Below are 27,802 nucleotides of genomic sequence, written 5' to 3'. Positions count from 1 at the left end.
TGTATTTCCCCCACCCCCCAGTTTTCCCTCCAGTTTAGGTCTGTTGGATCAAAAAAAAAAAGTTGTGACTTTTGAAAAATCCTAGATCACAGTATCAGCAAAGTATTTGGAATTTTTCAGAAATCCTGATGTGGGTGGGGGGAGGTCTGATAGACCCTAGATGAAAAAAGCAAGGGGAACCAGGAGCAGCAAAGCCACAAAACACAGCTGAGTGGCGGGAGCACATTGCTTCTGCCTCTCAACTGTTCCCCCCCCCCCAATTTCGTCTGCAGTCCCTTTAAATCAACCTGGTTTAAAGGGACCACAAAAGAAAGAAGGGGAAAGCAGTTGAGATGCAGGGAACAGTCTCCCTGACTCAGTTGTTACCCCCAGATTTTTCTGCAGCCCCCCAATTTTGTCTGCAGTCTCTTTAAATCAGCCTGGTTTAAAAGGATTGCAAAAGAAAGGAGGGGAAAGCCGCTGTGATGCAGGGAGTAGTCTCCCAGGCTCTCAGCTGTTCCCCCCAATTTTTTCTGCAGTCCCTTTAAACCAGCTGTTTTAAAAGAACAGAAGAAGTGGGGGGAAACTGAGAGGGTGGAATCAGTCATATTTTTGGGATGCTGAAATATACTGGAAAAATACCAATAAGAGGAGGATGTGTGTGTGTGTGAATTGAGAAGGATGGAGTGATGACAGCCTACGCACCGATTAAAGGGAGTTGCCTGTAAGGTACATACCTTGTTTCTCAGGGTTTATATTGCAGCCCTCATTGCAATTGACTAATCCCAAACGAGTGAATATAAGGTCACCCTGTAGGACATTTTCACACATCTGACTACTTTCAACTGTTTGCTTTTCAGAAATTGGATAGCTGTTTCCCCCCCAACAATTATATAAGTTTATTCTCCCATTCGTTCATTTGTTTGATGTACTTATTACCCCACTTTTCAGCCAGATTGACTCTCAAAGCAGTTTACAATTTGAATCTGTTATCATTTTCTTGGTTGCTGAGATGCTTAGTTTTATTTGTGTTGTTATTTTACATCCTGAAAAGAAACTTCAGGAAATTGTGGCAGGTGGTTCTGGGGCCCCAGCATCACCCAGGCAGTTTGTGTGTCTAGAGGCGGGTGCGCAGGCAATCCCCAAAGAAAACAACACTGCAAGGATTATTTCAAAATGTATTGCAAAAAATGCATCAGCTTTCATTTTATTTTCTCAAAAGGTCCATTAGATCAACAAAATCAGCTGAAAACACTGTTATTATTGGTGTCGTGCGGAGGTAAGTGAGCAATGTCATTTCTGTTGCCCTGTACTATAATGAATAAATGCAGAGCCCATGATGGTAAACCTGATCTTCTTAGTGGTCTCTGTGCTTCACACTCATGGGATAGTGCGCCTGCGCCGATCCCCGAATCGGTACCTGAAAAAGCCCGGGATTTTTTCGCGCTCGGCGCCAATGGGCATGCGCAGGCGTCCCAATGCGCATGCCCACCAGCGCCAGCGCGGGGATCCCGCCAGTTCCTTTCTGACCGCTGCGCTGAGAGGTTTTCCTTTCCGTTTCCCCGGTCGGTGAGAATCCTTGGCTTTGCCTTTTTTTCTCGTCTTAGCCCGTTTATCGTTGTTAGTTAGTTAGTTAAATTTATAGTTTAGTATAGTTAGTGTTAGTGTAAAAAAAAAAAAAAGAAGCGTTCTTTGTTTGTTTGGCGAACTGCCCCTTGGGGTGCTTGGCTCCCGCTTTCCCCTGTTTTCTCTCAGATCATTCTGAGTAGTTTTTTCTGCGGCTTCTTTCTATGGAAAGTCGCTGGGGGTTTTTCAAGCGCTGCCGTGCTTGTGGAAAGAAGATCGCCCCTCCGGACGGCCATTCCCTGTGCCTGTTGTGCCTGGGAGAAGCGCACCGAGTTGAATCCTGTCCGCACTGTCTCCGCTTCTCGAAGCAGACCAGAAAAAATCGGGCGGCTCGTTTATCGGCGGCGCTCATCGAATCGGCGCTTCGGCCTCATAGACCGATGGAGTCGTCGGTACCGAAATCGACCGACGCCCCGGCACAGGAGCTTGCATTGGCCGATGCTGCTCCGATACTGACTCCGACCGATCCGCCGGAAGAGCGTGGCTCCACAAAACGTTCCCGCGAGGGCTCGGTGGATACGCCTGCTAAGAAGCGCCGAGAGGACTCGGGGACCCGAGCTCCTAAGAAGGCGAAATCAAAGGAGAAGCGGAAGCGACCCCTCACTCCTTCCCCATCGGCCAGTACATCGGCGATCTCTAAGCCGCCGAAGAAGATCTTGGCCTCTCCACGCCGAAGCCCTGTGAGTCAGCAGCGTCTGTTGGCATCGGAGCAGGAGCAGGAGATCGACCTGACCCAACGCTCGTCATCTTCTGGGTCCCGTCGGCGGTCGGCTAGCGAATCGGCCTCGGAGGTGGAACAGTCGGCACCGATAGTCCCATTGGTTCCGTTCAGACCTCGGGACAGACGTGCACCGGAGCCGTTTCATGCGCCTCAACGCTTCCCGATACCACCATGGGAGCAACGCAGGTGGCAACCGCCCTACCCCCGGTACGACTCCTGTCATTGGTACCCGGAGGACTACCAGGACTGGGAGCGAGCGTCAGAATATTCTTCCGTGTCGAGGGTCTCGCACCGATCCAGAAAGGCGTCGGCTTCGGTGTCGGTCCCCCCAGATCGACAGTTGGTTCCGGTTGAAACTCCGCGTAGACCACTGCCGGTCCAGCTGCCGCCGCGAGAGTCGACCCCGATCCTGTCAGAGCATTCCACCCATCAAGGCTCTTCATCAGAGTCGGACGGTGAAGTCCAGGACTTAGACCCTTCACCGGTCTCCCAGACAGTTGAGGATCTTCCGATTTCGCCATCGGAGGATCTAAAGTCTTATGGGGACCTTGTGAAACGCATCGCTGCCACCCTTCGATTACCCGTGACCCAGCCAGAACCCGTAGTGGACGACAACGTGTTCGACATAATGCAGAAGAACACGTCCACTGCGGTCGCTCTAGCGGTTACCAAGGTGATCCTTCAAGTGGTCAAGGAACCTTGGAACAAACCATCTTTGACGCCGGTGTCATCCAAACGGCTGGACCACATGTACAGGGTCCAGGAGACGGGGGCTGAATTCTTATTCACCCATCCACGCCCTAACTCGGTGGTAGTCTCCTCCTCCTCGAAGGCCAGGAAGGTTCACTCCGCTCCACCGGACAAAGAAGGGAGGAAGATCGGCGGAATGGGCCGCAAGGTCTACTCAGCTGGGGCACTCGGCATAAAAATATCTAACTATGCAGCCTGCATGGCTAGGTTTCAGTATGCCGTGCTGGAACAACTTGCCCCGTTCCTCTCTTCTCTAAGTGAGGACAAAAAGGCCGCTGCAACCAAGCTGCAGAAAGAAGGTCTCGCTGTGGCCAGACAACAACTGGCTGCAGCAAAACACATGGTGGAAGCCTCAGCCAAACAGATCACCTCTGCAGTCTGCATTAGGCGTCACTCCTGGCTTCGGTCTACGGCACTCCACCAAGATACAAAAGCCTTTATCGAGGACCTGCCTTTTGAGGGTGACGGGCTCTTCAGCACCACAACTGACACGGCGCTGCAAGAGTTCGATAAGAGCGTCAAGACCTCCAAGAACTTGGGCGTCCAATCCACCCCCAAAACTTCTAGGTCCAAGCAGTGGCCTAAGCTCTGGACCAAGAAGCCCTATCAAAGGTTCTCCCCTGATCAATGGCGTCCCCGGCCTGCACAGCCTGAACGACCCTCCTTCTCTGGTAATGGCAGGAACCGTTACGGGGCCCAGCCCTCCAACAAGTCTAAGGGGGCTTGTCCTCAGAAGCAGGGGGTTTGACTTCCTGCAAGCACGCGTCATCGTTCCCACTGTTGGCTCTTCCATCCGCCTACGCCCTTTCCTGCCTGCCTGGGAGTTGATCTCCACAGACAGGTGGGCACTGTCCATCGTAAAAGAGGGCTACAAAATAGAGTTTGTTCAGACCCCAAACCAGTCCGTGGTAGTTACCACTCCCCCTTCCCCACCTCTGCTGGCGGAGGTGAACAACCTCCTACAGAAACAAGCCATAGAGGTGGTTCTGCCGGAGGCCAGGACAGGAGGCTTCTACTCCCGTTACTTCCTGGTCCCCAAACGGGACGGGGGTTTGAGGCCTATCATGGACCTTCGGAGTCTGAACAAATTCATTCTGTACCAGAAGTTCAGAATGGCTACCCTGCAAACTATCCTGCCCCTCATCAATCAGGGAGACTGGATGGCGACCCTGGACCTCAAGGATGCCTACTTTCATGTCAGCATCCACCCGGCGTTCAGGCGTTTCCTAAGGTTTGCAGTGGGTGCTCGGCACTTCCAGTTCAGGGCCCTGCCGTTTGAACTGTCTACCGCTCCTCGGGTGTTCACGAAGCTGATGAGTGTGGTGGCTGCCCGCCTTCGTCTTCAGGGAGTTGTTGTCTTCCCATACATCGATGACTGGCTTCTTGTGGCGAAGTCGAAGGAGAGTTTGACAACACACATCGCCATCACTCTGCGTCTTCTCGGCACCCTGGGATTGCAGGTCAACCTGGAGAAGTCCCATCTGACTCCATCAAGGACAGTTCAATTCATAGGGGCTCTGCTGGACACAGATCAACACCGAGCATTCCTTCCTTTGCAGAGAGCAAAGGACATCATCAATCTGGTACAGCTTCTCCAAAGGCGGCAGTGGGGCACGGCTCAGCAGCTCCAGCGGATGCTGGGGCTGATGGCTGCGACGACAAGCGTGCTACGTTTCGCAAGACTGCGAATGAGGGGACTGCAACTGTGGTTCTTGCGCCATTTTCGTCCGCTCAGAGATTCGCCCCGAAAGAGGTTTTCCATCCCACCCGGGACTATCCAATCTCTGCAATGGTGGGGATTGGAGAGCAACATCTGTCAAGGGGCTCCCTTTCATCTACCAACCCCTACTGTGACTATTGCCACCGACGCTTCCATGTGGGGGTGGGGAGCTCACCTGGAAGATCTATGTGTGGGGGGCCAGTGGCCTCCGAAACTGAGTCGGTGCCATATAAATTACTTGGAACTGCTGGCGGTTCACTTCGCCCTTTGCTCCTTTCGCCCTCTGTTAGCAGGGAAGACTGTGGCACTGCTTACGGACAACACCACTGCCCTGTGTTATATAAACAGACAGGGGAGGACAGTGTCCCGCAGACTGTGCTCGCTGGCGATGGACCTCTGGACGGAGTGCCTCCAGTGGGACATTTTTCTGAAGGCAACACACCTGCCGGGGGTCCTCAACATTCAGGCGGACTCTCTCAGCAGGGGTGGAGCTCTCCCACACGAATGGGAACTGCAATGGCGGTTCCTGGAGCCGGTGTTCCAGCGTTGGGGGTACCCACAGCTAGATGTCTTCGCCACAGCGGAGAACAAAAAGTGCCCCTTGTTTTGTGCCAGGGGAGGTGCGGATCCAGCCTCGCTGGGAGACGGACTCCTTCTTCAGTGGGGGGGGGGCTGGTTCCTTTACATGTTCCCACCCTTGCCTCTACTGACAAGGGTAGTCCACAAGATAGTTCAGGAGAAGCCACGTTGCATCCTGGTGACTCCTTGGTGGCCCCGTCAGAGTTGGTTCTCGATCCTGCTCCAACAGTCGAGGGGGGTATTTTATCAGTTCCCGACAGATCCGGACCTGTTGTCGGCCCAGGGCGGGCACGTACTCCACCACAACGTGCCTCACCTGAAGCTGACGGCGTGGTTCATCGATCAGTAGGGTTTTCCACCAGGGTCCAGCAAGTCCTCCAAAGCAGCAGGAAGCCTTCCACTCGTGCCTCTTACGAGAGGAAGTGGAAGAAGTTCAGTAACTTTGTGGCTGACTCCCCTACGTCGCCTGACTCCGTTGGGCTTTCAGCAATTTTTGAGTTTCTTTTAGCCTTGGTGGATGAGGGGCTGGTATTCTCCTCCATCAAGGTTTATTTGGCGGCTATCTCTGCTTTCCATGTTTCAGTAGAGGGCTATTCTGTTTTCGCTCACCCTCACTCCAAGAGGTTCATGAAGGGACTGTTCCGCCTTCATCCCCCTTCTAGATCCCCTCCACAGTTGTGGGATTTGACTCTGGTTCTGGACAGGTTGACTCGTCCTTTTGAGCCCATGGCAACATGTTCCTTACAACTTTTGTCCTGGAAGACTGCATTTTTGGTTGCCATCACCTCAGCACGTCGTGCGGGGGAGCTCACGGCGATGCGCTGTGATTACCCCTACCTTGCCTTCAGGGAAGCGGGGGTCTCCCTAGCTCCAGACATTACTTTTCTTCCCAAGGTGGTTTCCCAATTTCATCTTAACTTAGAAGTTTGGTTACCCACGTTTTACCCTAGCCCTTCCTCGGATGAGGAGCGCAGGCTGCATGCCTTAGACGTTAAACGTGCCCTCTTGTTTTATTTGGATCGTTCACGGGGCTTTCGTAAGGACAACCAACTTTTTGTCTCCTACTCTGCCCCCAAGTTAGGGTCCAAGATTTCGTCTCAAAGGCTTTCCAAGTGGCTCACTGAGACGATTAAACTTTGTTATTTGTTGGCGAAGAAGCCTTTACCTGGACCTGTTCGTGGACACTCCACAAGGGCGATGGCCACGTCGGTGGCATTCCTGAAAGGTGTGTCCCTTTCCGACGTCTGCAAGGCGGCTACCTGGTCTTCTCCGCATGCCTTCATGAAGCACTACGCGCTGGACGTGCATGCTCAGCAGAGGACTCGGTTGGGAGCTGCGGTGCTGCAAGCTGTTTCTTCAGGTTGACCGTCTTCCCACCTCTAGGTATGCTTTGCTTGCTAGTCTCCCATGAGTGTGAAGCACAGAGACCACGAAGAAGATAGACAGGTTGCTTACCTGTAACTGTAGATCTTCGAGTGGTCATCTGTGCATTCACACTAACCGCCCTCCTTCCCCACTGCTGACGGTCTCCCTCCAGTAAGAGGCTTTTGGCGGTCAGGAAGGAACTGGCGGGATCCCCGCGCTGGCGCTGGTGGGCATGCGCATTGGGACGCCTGCGCATGCCCATTGGCTCCGAGCGCGAAAAAATCCCGTGCTTTTTCAGGTACCGATTCGGGGATCGGCGCAGGCGCACTATCCCATGAGTGTGAATGCACAGATGACCACTCGAAGATCTACAGTTACAGGTAAGCAACCTGTCTTTACACGGACAGACCCACATAACCCTTGTGAGCGGCTTTGTGGCCTGCTGCTGAGTATCAGAGCAAAGTTTGGCAGAAAGTGAAAAAATCAGATTCTTGCATCCCTCTGTGACACACACACACAACTGTGGCTGGCACTGCAGTGGATGGCAGCAGTTTTGTGCCTTTGAACGTGGTCAATGCCAAAAGGCCATAAAGGTATGCATGTGTGTTGGGTAAGAGGAAAATTTTGAGTGGAGAGGCAGCAGGTGGGATGAGTTTGATGATCCCTGCACTTTTTGCCTCCTTAGACAGAAGGAGCTGGAGGACAAGGGGGAGGCATTGCAGGGAAAATTGGCGGGCAGATGAAGGTTTGATATTTCCTGTCCAGCTGTTGTACATCTGCTGGAGATCGATTTACCTATACATGTGTGCGCGTGCACGCACACACACACATACACACTTTACCAGGACCAGATTTGGAAGTGAAAATGGCCAGGTGGCCCCTGTAGCATTACATGCCAGAGCTTCAGGGACATTTAGCTCTGTGGTGTAGCAGTGGGCATTCACTCACCGATTTCATTCTGCTCCAAACTGGCAGTAGTGCAGAACGACGAAATTGATGAGCTGACCCCAGTTGTCTTTGCTGGCAGAACTGCTGGGGCTGAGCTTTGCTTGCTCAGCCCACCAGGAAATTTCCCTGTAGGTTAAACAGCTAGTCCATCCCTGCTCTTTACTGCAGTTTGATAGCAACTTACATCAGAAGGCATACGATCATGAGAGTTCTGCCTTAAGTTTGGAGTCTCAAAAGGGTGATTAATTTGGCCATGTCTGTGGCTTATTGCCACAATTTGCCTTTGATTCACCTGATTTTCCATACTTGAATACCCCCCTCTGCAGCTGCTATTTATTCTGAGGATAAAGCACACTAATACCAATGCTTTCTTGCCTGTGAGCTGTGTAGTTCTGGAAGCTGGTGCAGAATGTAATGTGTGGGGAAGGGTGGGAAGCCATGGCCCAATATGATTGCGGGACCCCACCACCACTACCACACACACACACACACTCAAGCGCGCACACACACACCCCTCATATTGTTGTTGTTCAATCACATAGTCAAGTCCGACTCTTTGCAATCCCATGGAACAAGTCACGCTAGGCCCTCCTGTCTTCCACCATCCTTCAAAGTCCACTCAAATTCATGTTAGTTACGTCAGTAACGCTGTCCAGCCATCTCCTCTTTTGCCGTCCCCTTCTTCTTTTGCCTTCTGTTTTTCCCAGCATCAGGGTCTTCTCTAGGGAGTGTTCCCTTCTCATTTGGTGGCCAAAGTATTTGAGCTTGGAAGGTCAGCATCTGACCTTCCAAGGAACAGTCTGGGTTGATTTCCCTTAGGACTTACTGGTTTGATCTTCTCATAGTCCAAGGGACTCTCAAGCAACTCATATTACCCCCACCCTTTTAAAGGATATGGATTTCCCACTGTTTTGTCTAGTTACATCTGCAGCTTTCCTTCTTTTAAAAATAAGTTTTATTAAGGTTTTTATACATGAAGTAAAAAGGTTAGAAGAAGAAAAACAAAGTAAAATAGAATCACACACACAAAAAGAAACTAACACAATTGAAAACAAGAGAAAAAGACAAGCGTATCTGACCTTCTCTGCTACAGGAATCCTTACATTCACCTCTAACCACCTTTGTCTGTAATCAAACAAAGGAGAATATATCACCTTTCTGTATAAGCTAATTATCTTTGCCTTTTAGTTTTCAAAGCCATAAGTCAGTACAATTTTCCTTTTTATGCAAGGTCCATAAAGGGTTTCCCTGTAGGTATGAATTCAAGTAAAGTATTTTCTTTTATCAAAGACATAGGTTTGACCATCTCTGCAAGCTCCATCATCTTGACTAGCCATTCCTCTATCATAGGTAATGATGTAGATTTCCAATTTTGAGCATATAACAAAGTAAACCAAAGAAGCTCCTTGTGGATTACAAAAGCAAAGCAATGATAGCTATGTAGACAAATTGCCCTCTTGTTGCAAATGTGGCCGGGACAGACTAATTGGAAAGGGAAAGAGAATGGCATTTTTAAAGGTTTCCTGAGAAAAAAAGGCCTATATAAGTAGAATATATATATACTCCTGAAAAATATTTCCGTCATGCAATGAAGAACTAGGAAAATAATTCAGCTCTTCCATAGCAGTTGCAGATTCCTGTATTGGTAAACGTTGAGACAGCAGACTTTGAGATAAACAGTGACCTGACTTAGGGTTTCAGAAACAAAATGGCCGTACAAGAACATGCTTTATTAATGCAGCTTCTGTCACTCTTTCATTTCTGTTCTGCTTCATTTATAATGAAAAATCTACTTGTGACCAAAGGTTGTTCTCACGGCACCAGAAAACCCTTTAAGAACTACTTCTTAAAAGGTGTGCTTAAGGCATTTCATCTGACTGCCTCACGGGGTGAGGTGAAACAGTGAGAGCCTTCCTCCAGGTTTCTCTGGCGTCAGCTGCCATTTTGATCGTTCCTCCCAGAGTTGTTTCCATCAGAAGTTGTTCCATCTGTCTGGTTCAAGGACAGAGGAGAGTAGGGTTGCCAGGTCTGATTCAAGAAATATCTGGGGACTTTGGGGGTGGAGCCAGAAGCAAAGGTGTGATGAGCATGACTGAACTTCAAAAAGAGTTCTGGCCATCACATTTAAAGGAACCGCACACCTTTTAAATGCCTTCCCTCCATTTGGAAATAATGAAGGTTAGGGGCACCTTATTTGGGGGCTCATAGAATTGGACCCCATGTTCCAATCTTTTTGAAACTTGGGGGTGTTTTGAAGAGAGGGACCAGATGCTATGCTGAAAATGTGGTGCCTCTACCTAAAAAAAACAGCCCCCCTGGGCCCCAGATACCCACGGATCATTATACCCCATGGGAAGCGTTCTCCATAGAGAATAATGGAGTGCCCAGCAGACATTCCCCTCCCCTCCCCTCACTTTCTGATAACCCTGAAAGGGGGAGAGGAGAGAATCTCCAAACCAGGGGATCCCCTGCCCCCAGCTGGGGATTGGCACCCCTAGAGGATTCAAAAATCCTATGTATTCTCCAGTGAGAGAGTGGTTTTTTTGGGAGGGGGGGCTACCTGTCTGGTGTTCACCCAGCATCTTGATATCACTTTTGGCATGAACTGGAAGTGACATCAACACATTGGGGCAACTTACTATCGAGTACTCATAGCTATGGTTTGTAGCGTTGCCAGTCCCCAGGTGGGGGCAGGGGTGGCCAACGGCAGCTCTTCAGATGTTTTTGCCTACAACTCCCATTAGCCCCAGCTAGCAAGGCCAATGGCTGGGGCTGATGGGAGTTGTAGGCAAAAAACATCTGGAGAGCTACCGTTGGCCACCCCTGCCATAAGGTATAATGGATAATTGAACCGTGGATATCTGGGGCTCTGGGGGGGGCTGTTTTATGAGGTAGAGGCACTAATTTTGCAGCATAGTATCTGATGCCTCTCTTCAAAACACCCTCCAAGTTTCAAAAAGATTGCACCAGAGGGTCCAATTCTATGAGCCTCCAAAAAGGTGTCCCATCCTTCATTATTTGTAATGGAGGGAAGGCATTTAAAAGGTGTGTGGTCCCTTTAAACGTGATGGCCAGTACTCCCTTTGGAGTTCAATTATGCTTGTCACAACCTTGCTCCTGGCTCCACCCCCAAACTCCCCAGATATTTCTTGAATTGGACTTGGCAATTCAATTTCACTGCATGCTAGAGGGTCCTGCCAAAGTAGGAGACCTGACCGGCCTACCTCCATTGGCTGCCACTTGGCTTCTCTCCTGAATTGGCCATACTGCAATTCAATATCTAGCTATTATAGTTTAACTAAGAGATGGAATCTTAATTTGCTTATTTTCCCTTCTGTCCTTTCCCTCTTTTGTAGCATATGTGCGAAGCTGCAGGAAGGCTGTGCAAATGGAGAACATAAACAATATATATAGAGTAACACTATATAGTAATAAATAGTAATAAACAATATATAGTAATAACTATACGCTTGTGTTTGATTGCAAGCTACATGAGAAGCTACTGCTGGGAAGCAGGATATACATTTTTAGAATTCAACAAAGGGATTCCCATGAAATCTACTTGGATTTGTGCCCATGTGACCATTGCTGGCGTAGTTGTCATGATGGCCATATCAGGTACACTCTGTGGAAAGTATTCAGGAGCCTGCCAGCAGACTCAATGATATAACTGCTGCTGAGATGAGGATTCAGTAAATCAGTAATTTAGTAATTTCTGATAAGAAGTTATTAATTTATTAGTAATAAATTAACAGTTTCTGATGTCTTCCCACAATTCTGTTTTTAAGGCATGCAGAACGTGAAGAATCCTCAATATTGCCCCTCATTTCTGCTGGCTTCACAAGGGTAGGTATATTTGTTTATGGTGAAAGTTTTGGTCTGCCCATATCCCAAGGCTCTTTACAGATGTCCTCTGCCTCTTATAGAGAGAAGGTCTGCAGTGTGGATAAATGCAAGTGAGTGTTAATAGTCCCCTTAATGTGCTTGCCTGCATTCTCCCTTGTGTGTCTGAAAGCGGGGAAGCATACATCTCTGGTTTGGATTGTCAGCTTTCACACAAGAACTGCCCTTCTGTTTAAATGTGGGAATGCCGACATTGAGCAAATGTTGGACTTTTGCTGCTACGTTACATATGATACACGCGCCTTTTGTATGTCTTCCATCACATCACAAGCAGGTGATTGCCTTTCTGCCTCCATCATGGAATCATTCACCTCTGTTCTTTTGGAAAGAGGTGTCTTCAGGGCTTTTTTTGAGCAGAACGCACAGGACCAACTGGCTTGGTGTCAGGGTGTGTGGCCTAATATGCTAGTGAGTTCCTGCTGGGCCTTTTCTACAAAAAAGCCTTGTATGAAACAATGGTGATAGGGTGTGTGGCCTAAAATGCAAATGAGTTCCTGCTGGAATTTTTCTACAAAACCCTGGATGTCTTTATTTGAGAAGCAAATTAAAGAACAAAACAATTCTATATCTTTGATTTATCCTACATTTTTGAAAGGTTTTACAAATAGAAGGCTAGCAAATGACTTAAGAAAACCATAGAGTAAATGGGGTCGAGGTGGAAATGGGCCTATTAATAAAGCAGAAATATATGGCTTGGATCGCAACAATGGTTTTTGTGTGCTGAAGAGCTACTGCTGGCAGAGAGCTGTTTTCCCACTTGCCCCATCTTGGGGGAGCTGGGAAGGCCTCAAAATCTTGTTCCTTATGCCCACAGAGTAGCCAGTCAGGATCCATCCCTGTGTCTGGCAGGTAGCAAGAAGATTTTTTAAAAATAGATATTAAATCCCAGTTTTATCCCTAGGTAAATGAGCAATTGAAATGATTTAATTTTTTTGTTGTTGTTATATAGAGGTACACAGAAAATGCCAACATCATGGCCTGTTACAATGAACTCATTCAACTGGAATTTGGAGAAGTCCGGGCACAATTTAAACTAAGGTAATGTTAGCCTGTGTTTAGGAGGGAAAAACATTGCCCACACTAAGCAATCAGCTTCCCAGTATCGGAAGAGATGCAGCTGCCAATGAGAGGGGTCCTGGTGACTTCCAGAGTGAACCATTACAAGTCAAATCTGTGTACTTTCAGATTGTTAGAATTATGTTCAAAAGCTTGGCCCAGAACAAGAGAGCCAGGTTGTGCTGGGGGAAATAAAATATGAGATCTCAAAGGCTGCCTGATAGGGTTGCCAACTCCAGCCTAGGGGATTCTTGCAGATTTGGGTTAGGAGACAAAGTTGGGGAGGGATTTCACTGATCTCTGTAGTCTGGAGATTGGCAGTACTTAGGGATACCAACCACCAGATGGTGGCTGGAGATGTTCTGGGATTACAACAGGCAACAGAAGTAAAATATACTGTGTATTTTTATATTAGCACTGTGTGTTCAATTTCATTCAATTGTTGTTTTTGTTCCAACCTTTTTTTATTATGTTTCTTGTACTGGGTCCCCCCCCCTTTTTTGGGAGGAGGGGTCCAACTGACAGAGATCAGTTTCCCTTGGGAAAATGGCTGCTTTGGAAAGTTGACTCTATGGCACTATCCCCCATTGAAGTCCCTCCCCTTCTCAAACCTCGCCTTCCTCAGGCTCCACCTCCTGAATCTCCAGGTATTTCCCAACTGGGATCTGCAATCCTGGTAGTACTTTGGGGAGGATTCCTGGTCCCACCTGGAGGCTGGCAACCATACCATCCAGTGGCTTCACTGTAGATGTCTGTCCTATATGAGCTATTCCTGTAAGCACTGTGTGAATTCCTTGGACAGCTGTTGTTTGGCCTTTAGGGCCACTGAGGCAAGGGCTGCAGGTCCCTCCTGCACACTGAGGGGGTAGGGTGGCCAGGTTTAGTGTGTGAAACTCCCTGGGGGGTTGGGGGTTGGGCCTGAGGAGGACAGGGACCTCAGTAGGGTGCAATGCCATAGAGTCCCCCCCAAAGCAGCCATTTTCTCCAGGGGGACTGATCTCTGTAGTCCAGAGATGAGCTGTAATTCCAGGAAATCCCCAGGTCCCACCTGGAGGCTGGCATCCCTAACAGAGGCCCACTTTTCACTGCAGTGGGGACCCAGAGTGGCTTACAACATTCTCCCCTTCTTACAAGTTAAGGCTGTTACTACCAATCTTCTTTGGTAGTAATCCTCACTGAACTCAGCAGGACTTGCTTCTGAGTCAAATGTGTGCGGGTTCAGTTTTCTTTTCCTTTTCTTTAAGTTGGGGGCAGCAGAAGGCCAGTCACCCACTCAGATTTGCTGCTATTAGTCTTCAAAAGAGAAAGTCTGTTGCTTGAACTAGTTGCTTGTACTGTGATTTGGTTAATATTTGTTAAGGTTCCAGAAATGACATGTTGGGCCACTCAGCTCTAATTAGCTTGCATCTTATGTTTTCAGGGCTTGTAATTCAATATTTACGGCATTGGAGAAAAGTCAAGAAGCCATTGAGATCACAGGTGAAGACCATGTAATACAGGTTTGTACTGTTTTTTTCTCCTTAGGGGTGTCAAAGGTCATTCTATGACTTTACTGCAATAATTTCCAGTTCAGAAGGCTATCTGGCCAGATATAATTTTTGTTTTTCATATTCACAAAACAGCAGTAGAATCTGGTCTCTTTGCTGAACCTCCCCTCATTTCCTGGATGGACTCTGGATAGGAGATATTTCCATCTCAGTGTTATTTTAAGTTTACATTGCAATCCTAAATGGAGTTACACCCTTTAGACATGACAGCCTTTAATTGGATTTAGATTTAATTGGATTAGAAGGGTATGCATTCTGTTTAGGATTGTACTGTGGAATGCGTATTAAATTGAAACTGATGCTCAGAGAAAGCTGGGTGGTTGGATGGACATGGGTTTTGGGATCTTGTTTGACAGCCCAAAAGCGCTGGGAAAAGAAGAAAAGAAGAGGAAGACTCTTAGATCTAGGGTGGCCATAATATCTGCAGGCCAGCCAGGGACACCTTGGGGGGGGGGGAAGGAATGTGTGTGTGCGCACGCAGCGTTTCCCCGCTGGAAACAGGAAGTGACGTCACTTCCAACGACGTCGTGCCATCGCCGGAAACAGGAAGTGACATCACTTCCTGTGACATCATTTTCCCCCGCGCCACCTGCTGGAAGCAGGAAGTGACATCACTTCCTGTGACATCATTTCCCCCGCGCCACCTGCCGGAAGCAGGAAGTGACATCACTTCCTGTGACATCATTTCCCCCAAATGACATCATTTCCCCCAAATGCCACTGCCGGAAACAGGAAGTTACTTTACAGCACTTCCTGTGACGTCCCCAAAAATCCCCCAAATATCACCGCCGGAAACACCAAGATTATTTATAGAGAGGGAAAGGGGGAAATAAAGTTAAATAAAACTCTTTTTTTACTTTTTTCAAAGTGAGAAGACTAGAGAGAACGGGTTCTATGCTGAGAAGCCAGTCAGATTCCAGTGAGATTCCAGTGAGACTGTGCTGCATAATGCAGCCTATTTATTTTGTCCTGTTTGCTCTGTTGGCTCTATCTGCGCCACCTTCATCACTTTCGGGGTGTGGATCCCCAGTGAGGTGGTCTCCCGACTCCCTCCGCCGGCTGTTTCTGATAGCCCTGCGCCCCCTCTTTCATTTGATATGTGTCCCGTGTAGGTGCCACCCTCCCGCCGGGAGATGCCGCAAAATGAGCCCCCTTGAGGCTTATGGCGGCAGGGCTCGGGGGAAGCAAGCTAGACTGCTGTTCTTTTGAGGGGTTATAGAGTGTTTTGAGCCCGTCCCTGTGGCATCGGTCCCATCGTTGTGGGACCCAGGGGGCCGGCGCAGCGGCCCGCTGAAGCAGCCTGTCACTAATAACACAGGTCGAGATGCAGGACAGGAACCCGGAAGTGACCGACAGGCTGCATCTCCCGGCGGGAGGGTGGCACCCGCACGGGACACATATCAAATGAAAGAGGGGGCGCAGGGCTATCAGAAACAGCCGGCGGAGGAAGTCGGGAGACCACCCCACTGGGGGATCCACACCCCGAAAGTGATGAAGGTGGCGCAGATAGAGCCAACAGAGCAAACAGGACAAAATAAATAGGCTGCATTATGCAGCACAGTTGAGAAAGTGCCTTATACTGATGAAGTAAATACAGGATTTGAGAACAAAATTGCACCAGAAGACACAAACACAAAGCTCCCTTACACTGAATCAGTGCTTGGGCCCACCAAAGTCAGTATTGTCTACCCCAGGGGTGGCCAGAGTTGCTTAACAAAAGAGCAACACAGAATAAAGGTCAGATGTTTGAGAACCGCAAGACATGAACATCGGATATTTGAGAGCCACGGAAGGAAGGAAGGAAGGAAGGAAGGAAGGAAGGAAAGAAGGAAGGAAGGAAGGGAGGGAGGAGGGAGGGAAGGAGGGAGGGAGGGAAGGAAGGAAGGAGGGAAGGAGGGAGGAAGGAAGAAAGGGAGGAAGGAAGGAGGGAGGGAAGGAAGGGAGGAGGGAGGGAGGGAAGGAAGGAAGGAGGGAAGGAAGGAGGGAGGAAGGAAGGAAGAAAGGGAGGAAGGAAGGAGGGAGGGAGAGAAGGAAGGAAGGGAGGAGGGAGGGAGGGAAGGAAGGGAGGAGGGAAGGAAGGAGGGAGGGAAGGAGGGAGGAAGGAAGAAAGGAAGGAGGGAGGGAGGGGAGAAGGAGGGAGGGAGGGGAGAAGGAGGGAGGGAAGGAGGGAGGAAGGAAGAAAGGAAGGAAGGAGGAAGGAGGGAGGGAGGGAAGAAGGAGGGAGGGAGGGAAGGAGGGAGGGAAGGAGGAAGGAGGGAGGGAAGGAAGGGAGGAAGGAAGGCCAGCCGCCCCCTCCCGCCAGCCGCCCCCCCCCCCCGCTTTCGGCCCCCTCCCTCCCTCCCTGCCTGCCGGCTTACCTTCTCCCAGGGTGCGGCCTCCCCTCCGGGCAGGCAGGCTGGCCAGGAGGCGCAGCGGCGGCTGGTGCTGCTGGCGGGGCTGGCGGCGGCTGAGGAGGAGGCGGCCGAGCCCACCGACCCGGGGCCTCCCGGTACGCAGGCGCCGCCGGCCCGCCTCCCGCTCCGGCCACGGCCTCCGCCGCCGCCTCCCCCTCTGCCGCCGCCGGGGCCCTACGCCAGCGAGAGGAGCCGGCGGGCCGCGCGCGCGGTCAGGGAAGGCGGCGAGTGAGGGACCGAGCGTCCCTGCGCGTGCACACGGCGGTGTGGCGGGCCCTACGCCGCCCACTCTCCTGGCCCCGCGCATGCGCAGAGCCCGCCACACCGCCGTGCGCACGCGCAGGGACGCTCGGTCCCTCATTCGCCGCCTTCCCCGACCACGCGCGCGGCCCGCCGGCTCCCCGCTGGCTAAACCGGGATCTCTAATGGTCCCGGTATAGCCAGCCCGGGAGGTGGGAATTGGGGGCCAGAATCGGGACTTTCCCGGGTGACCGGGACGATCTGGCCACCCTACCTACTTAGATCTCAAGCTTGCTTATTTGTCTTAAGAGGTGGATCTCTAATAAAAACTATCTTCAAGTTGGCTTAGTATAAGTACTGGGTGTTTTTTTAAATTGAAAATTAATTTTAATAGAAATGCTAAAGTCAGCACAAATACCAGGCAAGCTTAACAGTTCTAAGTGAGTAATAAAACTATTAGAACCAGCAAGTCAATAGTAAAAGACAGCAGCTTCTGGTTTAGGGTTGCCAAGTCCAATTCAAGAAATATCTGGGGACTTTGGGGGTGGAGCCAGGAGACATTGGGGGTGGAGCCAGAAGCAAGGGTGTGACAAGCATGATTTATCTTCAAAGGGAGTTCAGGCCATCAGATTTAAAGGAACTGCACACCTTTTAAATGCCTTCCCTCCTTTAGAAATAATGAAGAACGAGGGCACCTTCTTTGGGGGCTCATAGAATTGGACCGCCTGGTCCAATCTTTTTGAAACTTGGCAGGTATTCTGGGTAGAGGCACTGGATGCTATGCTAAAACTTTGATGCATCTACTTCAAAAAACCAGCCCCCCAGATACCCACAGATCAATTCTCCATTATACCCTATGGGAATCGTTCTCCATAGGGAATAATGCAGTTCCCAGCAGTCATTTCCTCCCCCCTCCTGCTTTCTGATGACCCTGAAGTGGGGGGAGGGCCTCCAAACCGGGGGATCCCCCACCCCCACCTGGGGATTGGCAAGCCTATTCTGGTTGAGGGATAAAACCACCAAACATACTCACTAAAATAATAGTCTTAAAAAGGCTCGAGAGCCAAAAAATGAGGGGGCAAGATGCTTCACTTTAATTCAGGGAATTCCAGAGTCTGAGGGGCTGCAACCAAGAAAGTCCTGCTCCTGCATGCTGACCAGCCTTACCTCCATTTTCGTGATATCCCAGAGACAGGTTCCAGGAGCCGACCTTTGGTCATGAGCAATCTTGTGGGACAGGCATGGTCAGTTTGGTGTAGTGGTTAAGTGTGCGGTTAAGTCTCTTATCTGGGAGAACGGGGTTTGATTCCCCATTCCTCCACTTGCACCTGCTGGAATGACCTTGGGTCAGCCATAGCTCTCATAGGAGTTGTCCTTGAAAGGGCAGCTTCTGTGAAAGCTCTCTCAGCCCCACAGGGAGTCAGTTGTGGGGGAAGAAGATAAAGGAGATTGTAAGCCACTGTGAGTCTCTGATTCAGAGAGAAGGGCAGGGTATAAATCTGCAATTCTTCTTCTTCTTCCCTCGTTTGCCCCAGTTGTTTAGGCTCATGTGGCAGTTATGTACTACCTCTCCTAGCATACCCCCCAGAGAGTGTTATGCTCTAGTGGTCAAAATTTGCTGGTGAGCCTGGCCCCGAGAGCATCTGGTTGTCCTTGAGCAGAGCCAGGGCTTTTCTGGGTCTGGCTCCAGCCTGGTGGAACACTCTTCCAGCTGAGACCCAGGCCCTGTGGGACCGATTACAGTTCCACAGGGCCTGTGAGACAGAGTTGTTCCGCCAGGCCTATGGTTGAAGACAGTGATGAATTCCACCTTTGACTGACCTCCTCTCTCCTCTTTCCTTCCCTTCCCCTTGCAGATCAGAAAGGTTATGCACTCCTGAGTTTTACACCATCTTCAATTATATTGTAGTTTACAGTTTGTTATAGTATCTGTTTTCGGTATTTATTGTATTTATTTGTTTGGAATGTTTTTGTCATGATGTCATCTGCTCTGAGCCTGGGCACAGGGGAGGAAAGGAAAGGAAAGGTCCCCTGTGCAAGCACCAGTTGCGTCTGACTCTGGGGTGACGTTGCTTTCACAACATTTTCAGAGCAGACTTTTCACGTGGTGGTTTGCCATTGCTTTCCCCAGTTGTCTACACTTTCCCCCCCAGCAAGTTGGGTACTCATTTTACCAACCTTGGAAGGTTGGAAGGCTGAGTCAACCTCGAGCCGGCTACCTGAAAACTCAGCTTTCGCCGGGGATCGAACTCAGGTCGTGAGCAGAGCTTAGGACTGCAGTACTGCAGCTTGGGCACAGGGGAGAGCAGGATACAAATCGAATAAATCAAATCAAACTGGTTGGAAAGGGCATTGCGAGAAATGCTTCTGAGTGGGGAAGAGGCAAAGAAATAGCTGATAGAGGAGGCCTCTCTGACTCCACTTTGCTTCTGATAGGCTGAGAGAGAGAGAGAGAACCCATCTGGGATAGGAGGAGGCGTGGCTGCCTCAGTTCCCCCTCTGATTCCTCCAACTGGAATGGCTGCTACAGGAGGCTCTTCTAAGAGGGGAGGCATGAATGGCAGAAGTTCTGCCACTGAGCTATGGGCTTTCTTTGCTGAGCGCTGCTTGCCAGCCCAGCCCAGCCAGGGGTTTTATCAGGCAGTTGATGAGCTGCAAGGTCTGGCTGGTGAGCGGCGCCTGTTTTGCTTAGTCACAAGTTCTGCAGACTTTTCACAGTGCAATTTGCATCTGCACTGCTATGCGGGATATTTTGAGGCATTGTCCTGTTGCCTGGTTTGTGATCAGCCTCGTATTTTTAATTGATTTGTGCCACAGCTTACTCTCTGAATTCCACAAGCCTCCTGCCAAGATTTCAGAAATACATTCACACACCCTGACTGTGGGGGGAGGAGAGGCAAAAACCCAAGTGGCTCTTTTAGGATTGTGGGGAAGGGATTTCTCTGCGGTCTTGAGAAGTGCATTGTGAGATTTAAACTCTGATCGGGGCATAGGTGGATCTGTATTCCCCACCCTGCATTGGTTTCCCCAGAGTGATTTTTTTTTTCTCCTCCCACAGTACATCAACCCTGCATTTGAAACAATGATGGGCTATGAAAACGGCGAATTAATAGGAAAGGAATTAACAGAAGTGCCTACAAATGAAAAAAAAGCTGATCTCCTTGAAACTATTAATTCTTGCATCAAGATCGAAAAGGTAAAGCAGTCACATAGTTGTTTGTTAATGGTTTGTAGAGATTGGCGAATTTTACAGGTTTTTTAAGAGAATGACATATTTTTATTTACCTTATATTTATATCCCACCCTCTCCTCAAGCGAAGCAGAACAGGCAATATATTGTGGCTTTTCAAAAAGCCGAGGAGTTGTTTCTGCCAAGTTCCTGTTCCGTCTCTGTTCACTCGGTAATTAGCCTGAAGGGCCAGTGCTAGTATTATAGAGTGGGTTCTATGCATTGATGAGTCAAAGGATAAGTGATAACAAGCTCTTTATTAGGTACAGCATAGTGGATGGCTGCACTACGAGGCTGAGAACTGGGCCAACGGGGCCAAACTTATATACATGCCTGGGTTCCCGCGCAATCATGTTATTGGGTCATTCAAACTGGCAGGGGCTTGTGATTGGTCCAGGGCAGCAGAGATTTGGATCCTGCAGCCCATTGTTCCCAAGTCCCCAGGCTCAGTCCATATGGCTCCAATGAGCCAGGCAGGAACATCTGAAGTCTTCACTTGAGTCCACTGCATAACAGCTAGCAACAGAATGCTTGAACTGGAGGCCTTTTAAGGTGGCCACTGGAATTATCTCAAATGTATGTGTGTTGGAGCGTAATAAGTGAACCAGACTTTAGGTTCAGATTGGATATTTTCTTGGTGCTCAACAGTGGGAAGCATGACATATGGCATCATAAACCACAAAGCCTTTACTAGTGGCAAGCAGGAATTGCAGCTACTCTGGGGAACGAAGAGCCAAACTAGATGAGATAGCTTCCTCATGGCCACCGTGAGGACACCACCACCATTTTAAAGTGATTGCACTTTAAAATGCAATCAGGGCCTGATTGTGATTGCACATGCAGTACAGCGGGTTGAGGTTCTCTTGTCTCACTGCCCCCCCCCCCCCGGATAGGGTTTCGAGGTCTGCCTTGGAAAATACCTGGAGACTCTGGGAGTGGAGCTGGGAGAGGAAAGGGTTTGGGGAAGGGAGGGGCCTCAGAATAGTACAAAGCCGTAGAGTCCACCCTTCAAGGCATCCATTTTCTCCAGTAGTCATTCGTCCTGTGCTTCACCAGCTTCTCTGGCTGCAAGTTGAGTACCAGATCCTCTTCAAGGTTTTGGTTCTGACCTTTGAGGCCCTTAACAGCCTGGGACCAGGATACCTACATGGCCGCCTCTCTTGGTATGTCCCCAGAAGACATTTACATTCAGAAGGTCAGGATTTACTGGTGGTTCCTGGCCCTAAAGATATCCAGCTGTCCTCAACTACAGCCAGGGCCTTTTTGGCCCTGGCTTTGGCCTGGTGGAACTTTCTACCTAGTGACATCTGCACCCTGTGGGACTTTGCTTCATCAGGCTGAGGACAGCAATGGCCCACACCGTGAGGACAGCACTGTGACTGATAACAGCAGTGGCCCCACTGTGCCTCCTCCATGACTGGCCCCTGATCCACACAAGGGAGGGAGGGAATGAAGTGCAATTTGATGCCATCTGATATTAAATTAGTCTGTTTATTTTAACCTGTTGTACACCACTCTAAGCCCTTTGGGGAAGGGTAGTCTATAAATTTAAGTAGAACCATAGAATCATAGAGTTGTAAGGGACCTCCAGGATCATCTAGTCCAGGGGTAGGGAACAGTGGCTCTCCAGATGTTTTTTGCCTACAACTCCCATCAGCCCCAGCCATTGGCCATGCTGGCTGGGGCTGATAGGAGTTGTAGGCAAAAAACATCTGGAGATCCACTGTTCCCTACCCCTGATCTAGTCCAACCCCCTGCACAATGCAGGAGATTCACAAATACCTCCAGTAACATCTGCTTCATGCCCACAAGTTGGCAAAAAAAACCCCTCCAGGATCTCTGGCCATTGTATTATTATTATTATTATTATTATTATTATTATTATTATTATTATTATTATTATTATTATTATTATTATTATTATTATTATTATTATTTTTAGTAGTAGTAGTAGTAGTAGTAATACCAAGTGCTGAAAGTACTGCAACAGCCCTGCAGCTATTTCAGCAGGAAAATGAGAGGGGGGGGGGGGTTGTAACAAGAGTACTACATGCCTTGTGGCATTTTAAAATCACTTTTAAATGGAGATAGAGTCCTTGTGGTTGTCATGTCTTGTTTAGCCCAGAGTCATCCTTTCTTCTGTATGGACAAACTAGACAGCCACCTAGAAAGGCACAATTCAAAGGCCATCTTTGAGGCAAGGCATAATTCTGGGGATTAGTGTTTGCTTCTTATCTGGCTACTGACCGCAGCTTCCCTATGCATACGGAAAGCAAATCCCAGCATCCTCTGTGACGATGATGTCATTGGGCCTATGGCTCCTAATGGTGGGAACAGCTTGATGGGCAGCAAAGAGAACCAGTAATACAAGGGGACTGTTGTTGCAGAGCCGGCACCGAAAACTATTGAATGGGCTGCCTGTTCAACAACGTGTGCCTGCCCGTCACAGCTTACTCGTAGCTTTCATGTGAGTCAGGTGAAACAATTTGGTGACAGTGAATGCCGTGTTAAGAAGCACCCAGCTATTGACGCTGCATTGGGTGAAGATGCTGTAATGAATCATGAGCGACGTGTACCGTTTTGGCATTTATGCATCCAGAAGTCCAGCATAAGGGAGTGATGACTCATGGTGTGTGCATCAGAGCCCTGATCGGGGAAGGAAATGCTCCAGTTGCCGCTGCTTGCATCTAGCCATGAACATAGAAGTGTCGCAGTGTTCTCCAGAGTGTGTTCAAACTTGTTGGAGGAGCAAAAGCTTAGAATGATGCTGATTTTGCTCTGACCTAAAGAATGCTCGATTTTAGACTGCATTTTCTTTGTCACCTTTGTTGTCCTTGCACTTCCTACCAAGGGGCTCGGAACAGTGGATTTTTCTTTTCTCGCTTTCTTCTCATCAAAGCCTCCCAGGATAGGATAGGCTGAGAACTTGTCCAAAGTCATCCAGTGAGCTTCATGGCTGAGTGTAGATTCAAACCCAGGTCTCCCCCCTCCTCACCAAATTAGGATTAAACCCAGGGGTCATTTTGTAGAAAAATAGGTGGTGAAGCTCATCCAGGGATTGTTATGCAGCTGCACATACTATTCAATGGACAAGGAGGTGGAACTCTCAGAAAGGTTCAGGAGCTGTGCTCCTGTGAGCTCCCACTGAATCTGAGGCCTGATTAAAGCATAGTTTAAACTCCTGATTTTAACAGTCTCCCGAATGCCCATGTTCCTGAATTTGGATGCTGTGGCATATTGGCGTTTGAATGGAGGCTTCCAACATCAGGAAGTTTTTGGCTATGCTGCACACATGTGGGAAGAGAAGCAAGCTGTGTTAGAGACAAACAGAGGTTTGTTGCGGCCTCAGAATGGCACTAAGAGAAAATCTGATAGATAAATGGGATTGAAAGGATGCAGCCATTTGAAAGTTGTTCAAAAAGAATGTCAGAAGGGGTTAATTCTTGAGTGCTGCTGGGAGCTTTTTCCAGCTGCCCTCCCATGGGTAGCACGTCCCCCTGGCAAACAGAAAAGGCAGCTTTTCTGAGGGAAGCCTGCATTGCTGATAAGGATAGAATTTACTATGGCGTTCCCGCTATTATGCGTGCTAATTAGAGAAAGCTAGGAATTCTTTTGGCACTACTGGACCTGGAAAACTCTACAATACTTATAAGAATGCTCCCTGGAAGAAGGATTTGAGATCCAAAACAGCTTGCAAAGTGGAACAGTTCTCTGTTGGACCACCTACTTTTAATACTGGACTGAATGTAATTTAGTGGCTTTCAGCCACATAAGGGCAGTAGGAGCGCTGAGTAACTTATGAGGTTTTAATTTGGTGATATGTACTGATAATATTCGTTTTGTATTTTGATACTTATTATTCACAAGTTAAAATTGCATTTTACACTGAGAGTTTTTTCTTTTTGTTGTGGCTTAGTCTCTCCTCTGTGGTCCCGTTTACATTGTTGAAGGTTTGTAGGCTTTTTTTGTAGCAAGAACTCCTTTGCATATTAGGCTACCCCCCCACCCCCGATATAGCCAATCCTTCTGAAGCTTACAGGGCTTTTCTTACAGGGCCTATTGTAAGCTCTTGGAGGATTGGTTACTGTCAGAACTCAATGAACTTCAAACGGATCCCATACTCAGTTACAAAGCTAGGATTTTATTGAAGAGAACTAGGTGCTGGAAAAGGCAAGATAACAGTAATGGCGAGAGCCAGCATCAGCTTGATTTTATACACGTAAAGCAAACATCTCACAAAGCCACAATTCACATTGTAGGGCGCAGCTGTCTTCTCACCATCACTATCAGTAGAGAGGATGCCTCCCTACTTCGAAGGCCATGCTGTTCGGCTTCAAAGGGTCCCAGTGTGAGAATGTGCAGAGACAAGACATAATTCATTCTACAGCCCCAAATATTTTGGATACCAGTGGGGCAAGGTTAATTACTATTCAGGCACTCTGGGTTAAACAGAGGTTACAACATGGAGTCAGTTTGGTTCAGTTACAATATAGCTCTAAGACACAGTAAAACTACCATACAGCATTGGTCACATTATAGGGGACCAGCAGCAAAGATACAAGTTCTGACATACTGCCCCCCCTAAGCGCCCCCTCCCGCGGGATCGGCTTTGGGCTTGTGTGGGTACAGTAGGTGAAACTTTTTTAGCAGTTGCGGAGCCACTACGTTCTGAGATTCGACCCACTCGTCACAGCTCGGGGGGAAGTGTTTCCACCTGATCAAATAATACAGTTTCCCCCGTTTGACTCTGGAGTCCAGGATCTCCTGGACTTCATGGTGACTCTGACCCCTCACTGTCGTCGGAGGGGGCGGTGGGGCCCTGGGATGGAAGGACGTAGCACCAGGGTCTTTCCGAAGCAAGCTGCAATGAAAAACAGGATGGATCTTACTTAGAGATTTGGGTAGTTCGAGTTCTACCGTTACTTTATTTATCACCCTTTTGATTTTGAAAGGTCCGAGGAACTTCAGTGCCAGTTTGCGACAGGACTGAGGAAGGGGAAGGTTTTTTGTTGACAGGAAAACTGTATCCCCCACCTTTAGATCCCACTCCGGAGAGTGTTTTTTGTCAAATTGTTTTTTGTATGCTTTTTTCGCTTCCTCCAGGTTTTCCTGAATTCCCTTCCAGCCTTCACGAAGTCCCTCCCACCATTGTTGGCACGATGTGGGTTGGGATGGGTTAGCTGGGAGGGCGAGCGTGGGGAACGGCTTGCCCTCGTAGCCATTGATGATTTGAAAAGGGGAGGTTTTGGTTGAGCTATGGAGGCTATTGTTGTAGCCGTATTCTGCAAAGGGGAGGAGGTCTACCCAGTTGGACTGTTGGAAATTAATGAAGCAGCGGAGGTATTGCTCTAGAAGGCCATTAACCCTCTCCGTCTGTCCGTCCGACTGGGGGTGGTAGGCAGAACTCAATCCTTGCTCAATACCAGCCAGTTTGCAGAACTCCCGCCAGAAGTTGGCAACGAACTGTGTTCCGCGGTCACTAATGACCTTGTCTGGGAATGAGTGTAGGCGTACAATGTGAGTGAAAAAGAGCTGGGCAAGTTTCTTGGCGGTAGGTAATTGTTTGCAAGGAATGAAGTGAGCCTGCTTTGAAAAGGTATCGACTACGACCAAGATGACTGTCTTGCCCTGCGAAGGCGGGAGCTCTACAATAAAGTCCATGGAGACTACCGACCAAGGTCGGGTTGCTGTAGGGAGGGGGACTAGGTGGCCCGGAGGTTTGCCCCCCCTCCGTTTTGCCATGAGGCACGTGGGACATGACAGTACAAATTCCGAAACATCTTTTTTCATTTTCGGCCACCAAAATTGGCGGGTGAGCAAGTTGAGCGTTTTAACATAGCCAAAGTGGCCGGCCAAGCGGCTTGAGTGGCAGCGGTCCAAAACCTCTTTTCTGAGGGGATCGGGCACATAGATTTTTTCATTATGTAAATAGAGCCCGTTCTCGGCTTTGACCAAGTTGGGGGGGCGGTCAGCTTCTTGTTTGTACTCCGAGAGGAATCGAGCAAGCAATTCTAAGTCCGGAGGGTCGGTCTGTTTGCCGGAGCGGGTGGTGACTCCCCCCGCGATGGCTGAGGGGGAAATTAGTGAGTCTACCACCTCCTCTCTAAGACTGTCGTGTTGGGGCAGGCGGGAAAGGGCGTCCGCTAAAAAGTTCTTTGAGCCTGGGATGTGTTTCAGCACAAAATCAAACTTAGCAAAGAAGCCTGCCCACCGGATCTGTTTTGCAGTCATTTTGCGACGCCCAGTGAGGGCTTCCAGGTTTTTGTGATCGGTCCAAATTTCGAAGGGGACTCTTGCTCCTTCAAGCCAGGAGCGCCAGGTCTTTAGGGCAAACATGACTGCAAACGCTTCCTTGTCCCAGACTGACCAATTCCTCTGTTCATTGGAAAATTTCCTGGAAATATAGGCACATGGTCGGAGCGCCCCATTTTCCCCCCTCTGCATCAATATGGCTCCCACAGCGGCGTCGGAGGCGTCGCATTGGACCACGAAGGGCTTTAGTTCGTCAGGGTGTGCCAGCACGGGTTCGGAGGTGAAGAGGCGTTTTAGCTCAGTGAAAGCTTTTTGGCACTCCGGCGTCCACGTTAGGCGTGCGCCGGGTTTTTTAGCCTCGTCACCTTTCCCCTTGGTTTTGAGGAGTTCTGTAAGGGGGAGCATGACCGTGGCGAACCCCTTTATGAAGTCGCGGTAAAAGTTAGCGAACCCGATAAAACTTTGTAATTGCTTGCGGGTTCGAGGGGGTTCCCAGTCTAACACCGCTTGGACCTTTGCGGGGTCCATGGACAATCCCTCCCCCGACACCCGGAAGCCCAAATAATCAAGTTCGGTCTTGTGGAATTCACATTTCGACAGTTTGGCATACAGTTTGTGTTTACAAAGGGTGCTTAACACTTTTCTGACCAAAGGCACATGAGACTTTAGATCTTGTGAATAGATAATGATGTCATCAAGGTACACCACCACCCCCTTGAACAGGAAGTCCCGCAGCACTTCATTGATAAAGTTCATAAAAACGCCCGGGGCTCCCTGTAGCCCAAACGGCATGACAAGGTATTCAAATTGTCCCAGTGGGGTGTTGAAGGCTGTTTTCCATTCGTCCCCCTCTTTGATGCGGACGCGAAAGTACGCGTCCCGGAGGTCGAGTTTGGTAAATATTTTCCCCTTTGCTACAGTGTTTAACAAGTCCTTTATCAACGGGATCGGGTAGGCGTTGGACATGGAAATCCCGTTTATCGCACGAAAATCTGTGCAAAGTCTAAGCGACCCGTCCTTTTTCTTTCGGAATAGAACGGGGGCGGCATGGGGGGCTGTGGCCGGTCGAATAAAACCACGCTTTAGATTTTTGTCCAAAAACTTTCGGAGTTCCGCCTTCTCCGCCCAACCCATGGAGTACAGTTTCGCTTTGGGAAGCTGCTGCCCGGGGATTAACTCAATGGCGCAGTCTGTAGGGCGGTGGGGCGGTAGCTCATCCGCTTCCTTCTCGCTAAATGCCAGTTTTAAGTCTCGGTACTCCTTGGGGATGGAGGCGACTTCCTCAAGTGTGAGGCACGCCCGCATGTTTTGGGGGGGAGCGTGCGGCCCCCATTCGGGGCGCCAGTGGTGATGCTCGCACCTCCAATCTGGGAACCGGACGATCTGTTCCTCCCACCTTATGTCGGGTTGGTGGCGGGCGAGCCAGGCTGAGCCAACTACCACGTCGAAAGAGCAGGAGGGGGCAATTACGAAAGTCTCAATTCCCCAATGCTC

At 49.3% G+C, this 27,802-nt stretch overlaps 1 protein-coding gene across 1 annotated transcript in view; it reads left to right on the top strand.

Annotated features, from left to right (window-relative positions):
• Nucleotides 1-27,802, top strand: part of PDE8A (phosphodiesterase 8A) — a 213,336-nt gene that overhangs the window by 155,539 nt on the left and 29,995 nt on the right. Inside the window, exons 4-8 of the mRNA XM_060260067.1 lie at nucleotides 1,202-1,258; nucleotides 11,477-11,534; nucleotides 12,541-12,629; nucleotides 14,068-14,146; nucleotides 19,886-20,023. Of these exons, the coding sequence (XP_060116050.1) occupies nucleotides 1,202-1,258; nucleotides 11,477-11,534; nucleotides 12,541-12,629; nucleotides 14,068-14,146; nucleotides 19,886-20,023 (421 nt within the window). The remainder of the gene's footprint in view (nucleotides 1-1,201; nucleotides 1,259-11,476; nucleotides 11,535-12,540; nucleotides 12,630-14,067; nucleotides 14,147-19,885; nucleotides 20,024-27,802) is intronic.

Source organism: Heteronotia binoei, chromosome 19 (genome assembly GCF_032191835.1).
Source record: "Heteronotia binoei isolate CCM8104 ecotype False Entrance Well chromosome 19, APGP_CSIRO_Hbin_v1, whole genome shotgun sequence".
Lineage (NCBI taxonomy): Eukaryota > Metazoa > Chordata > Lepidosauria > Squamata > Gekkonidae > Heteronotia > Heteronotia binoei.
Note: the sequence above shows the minus strand (reverse complement) of the source record. Positions and strands in the feature narration are given on the sequence as shown.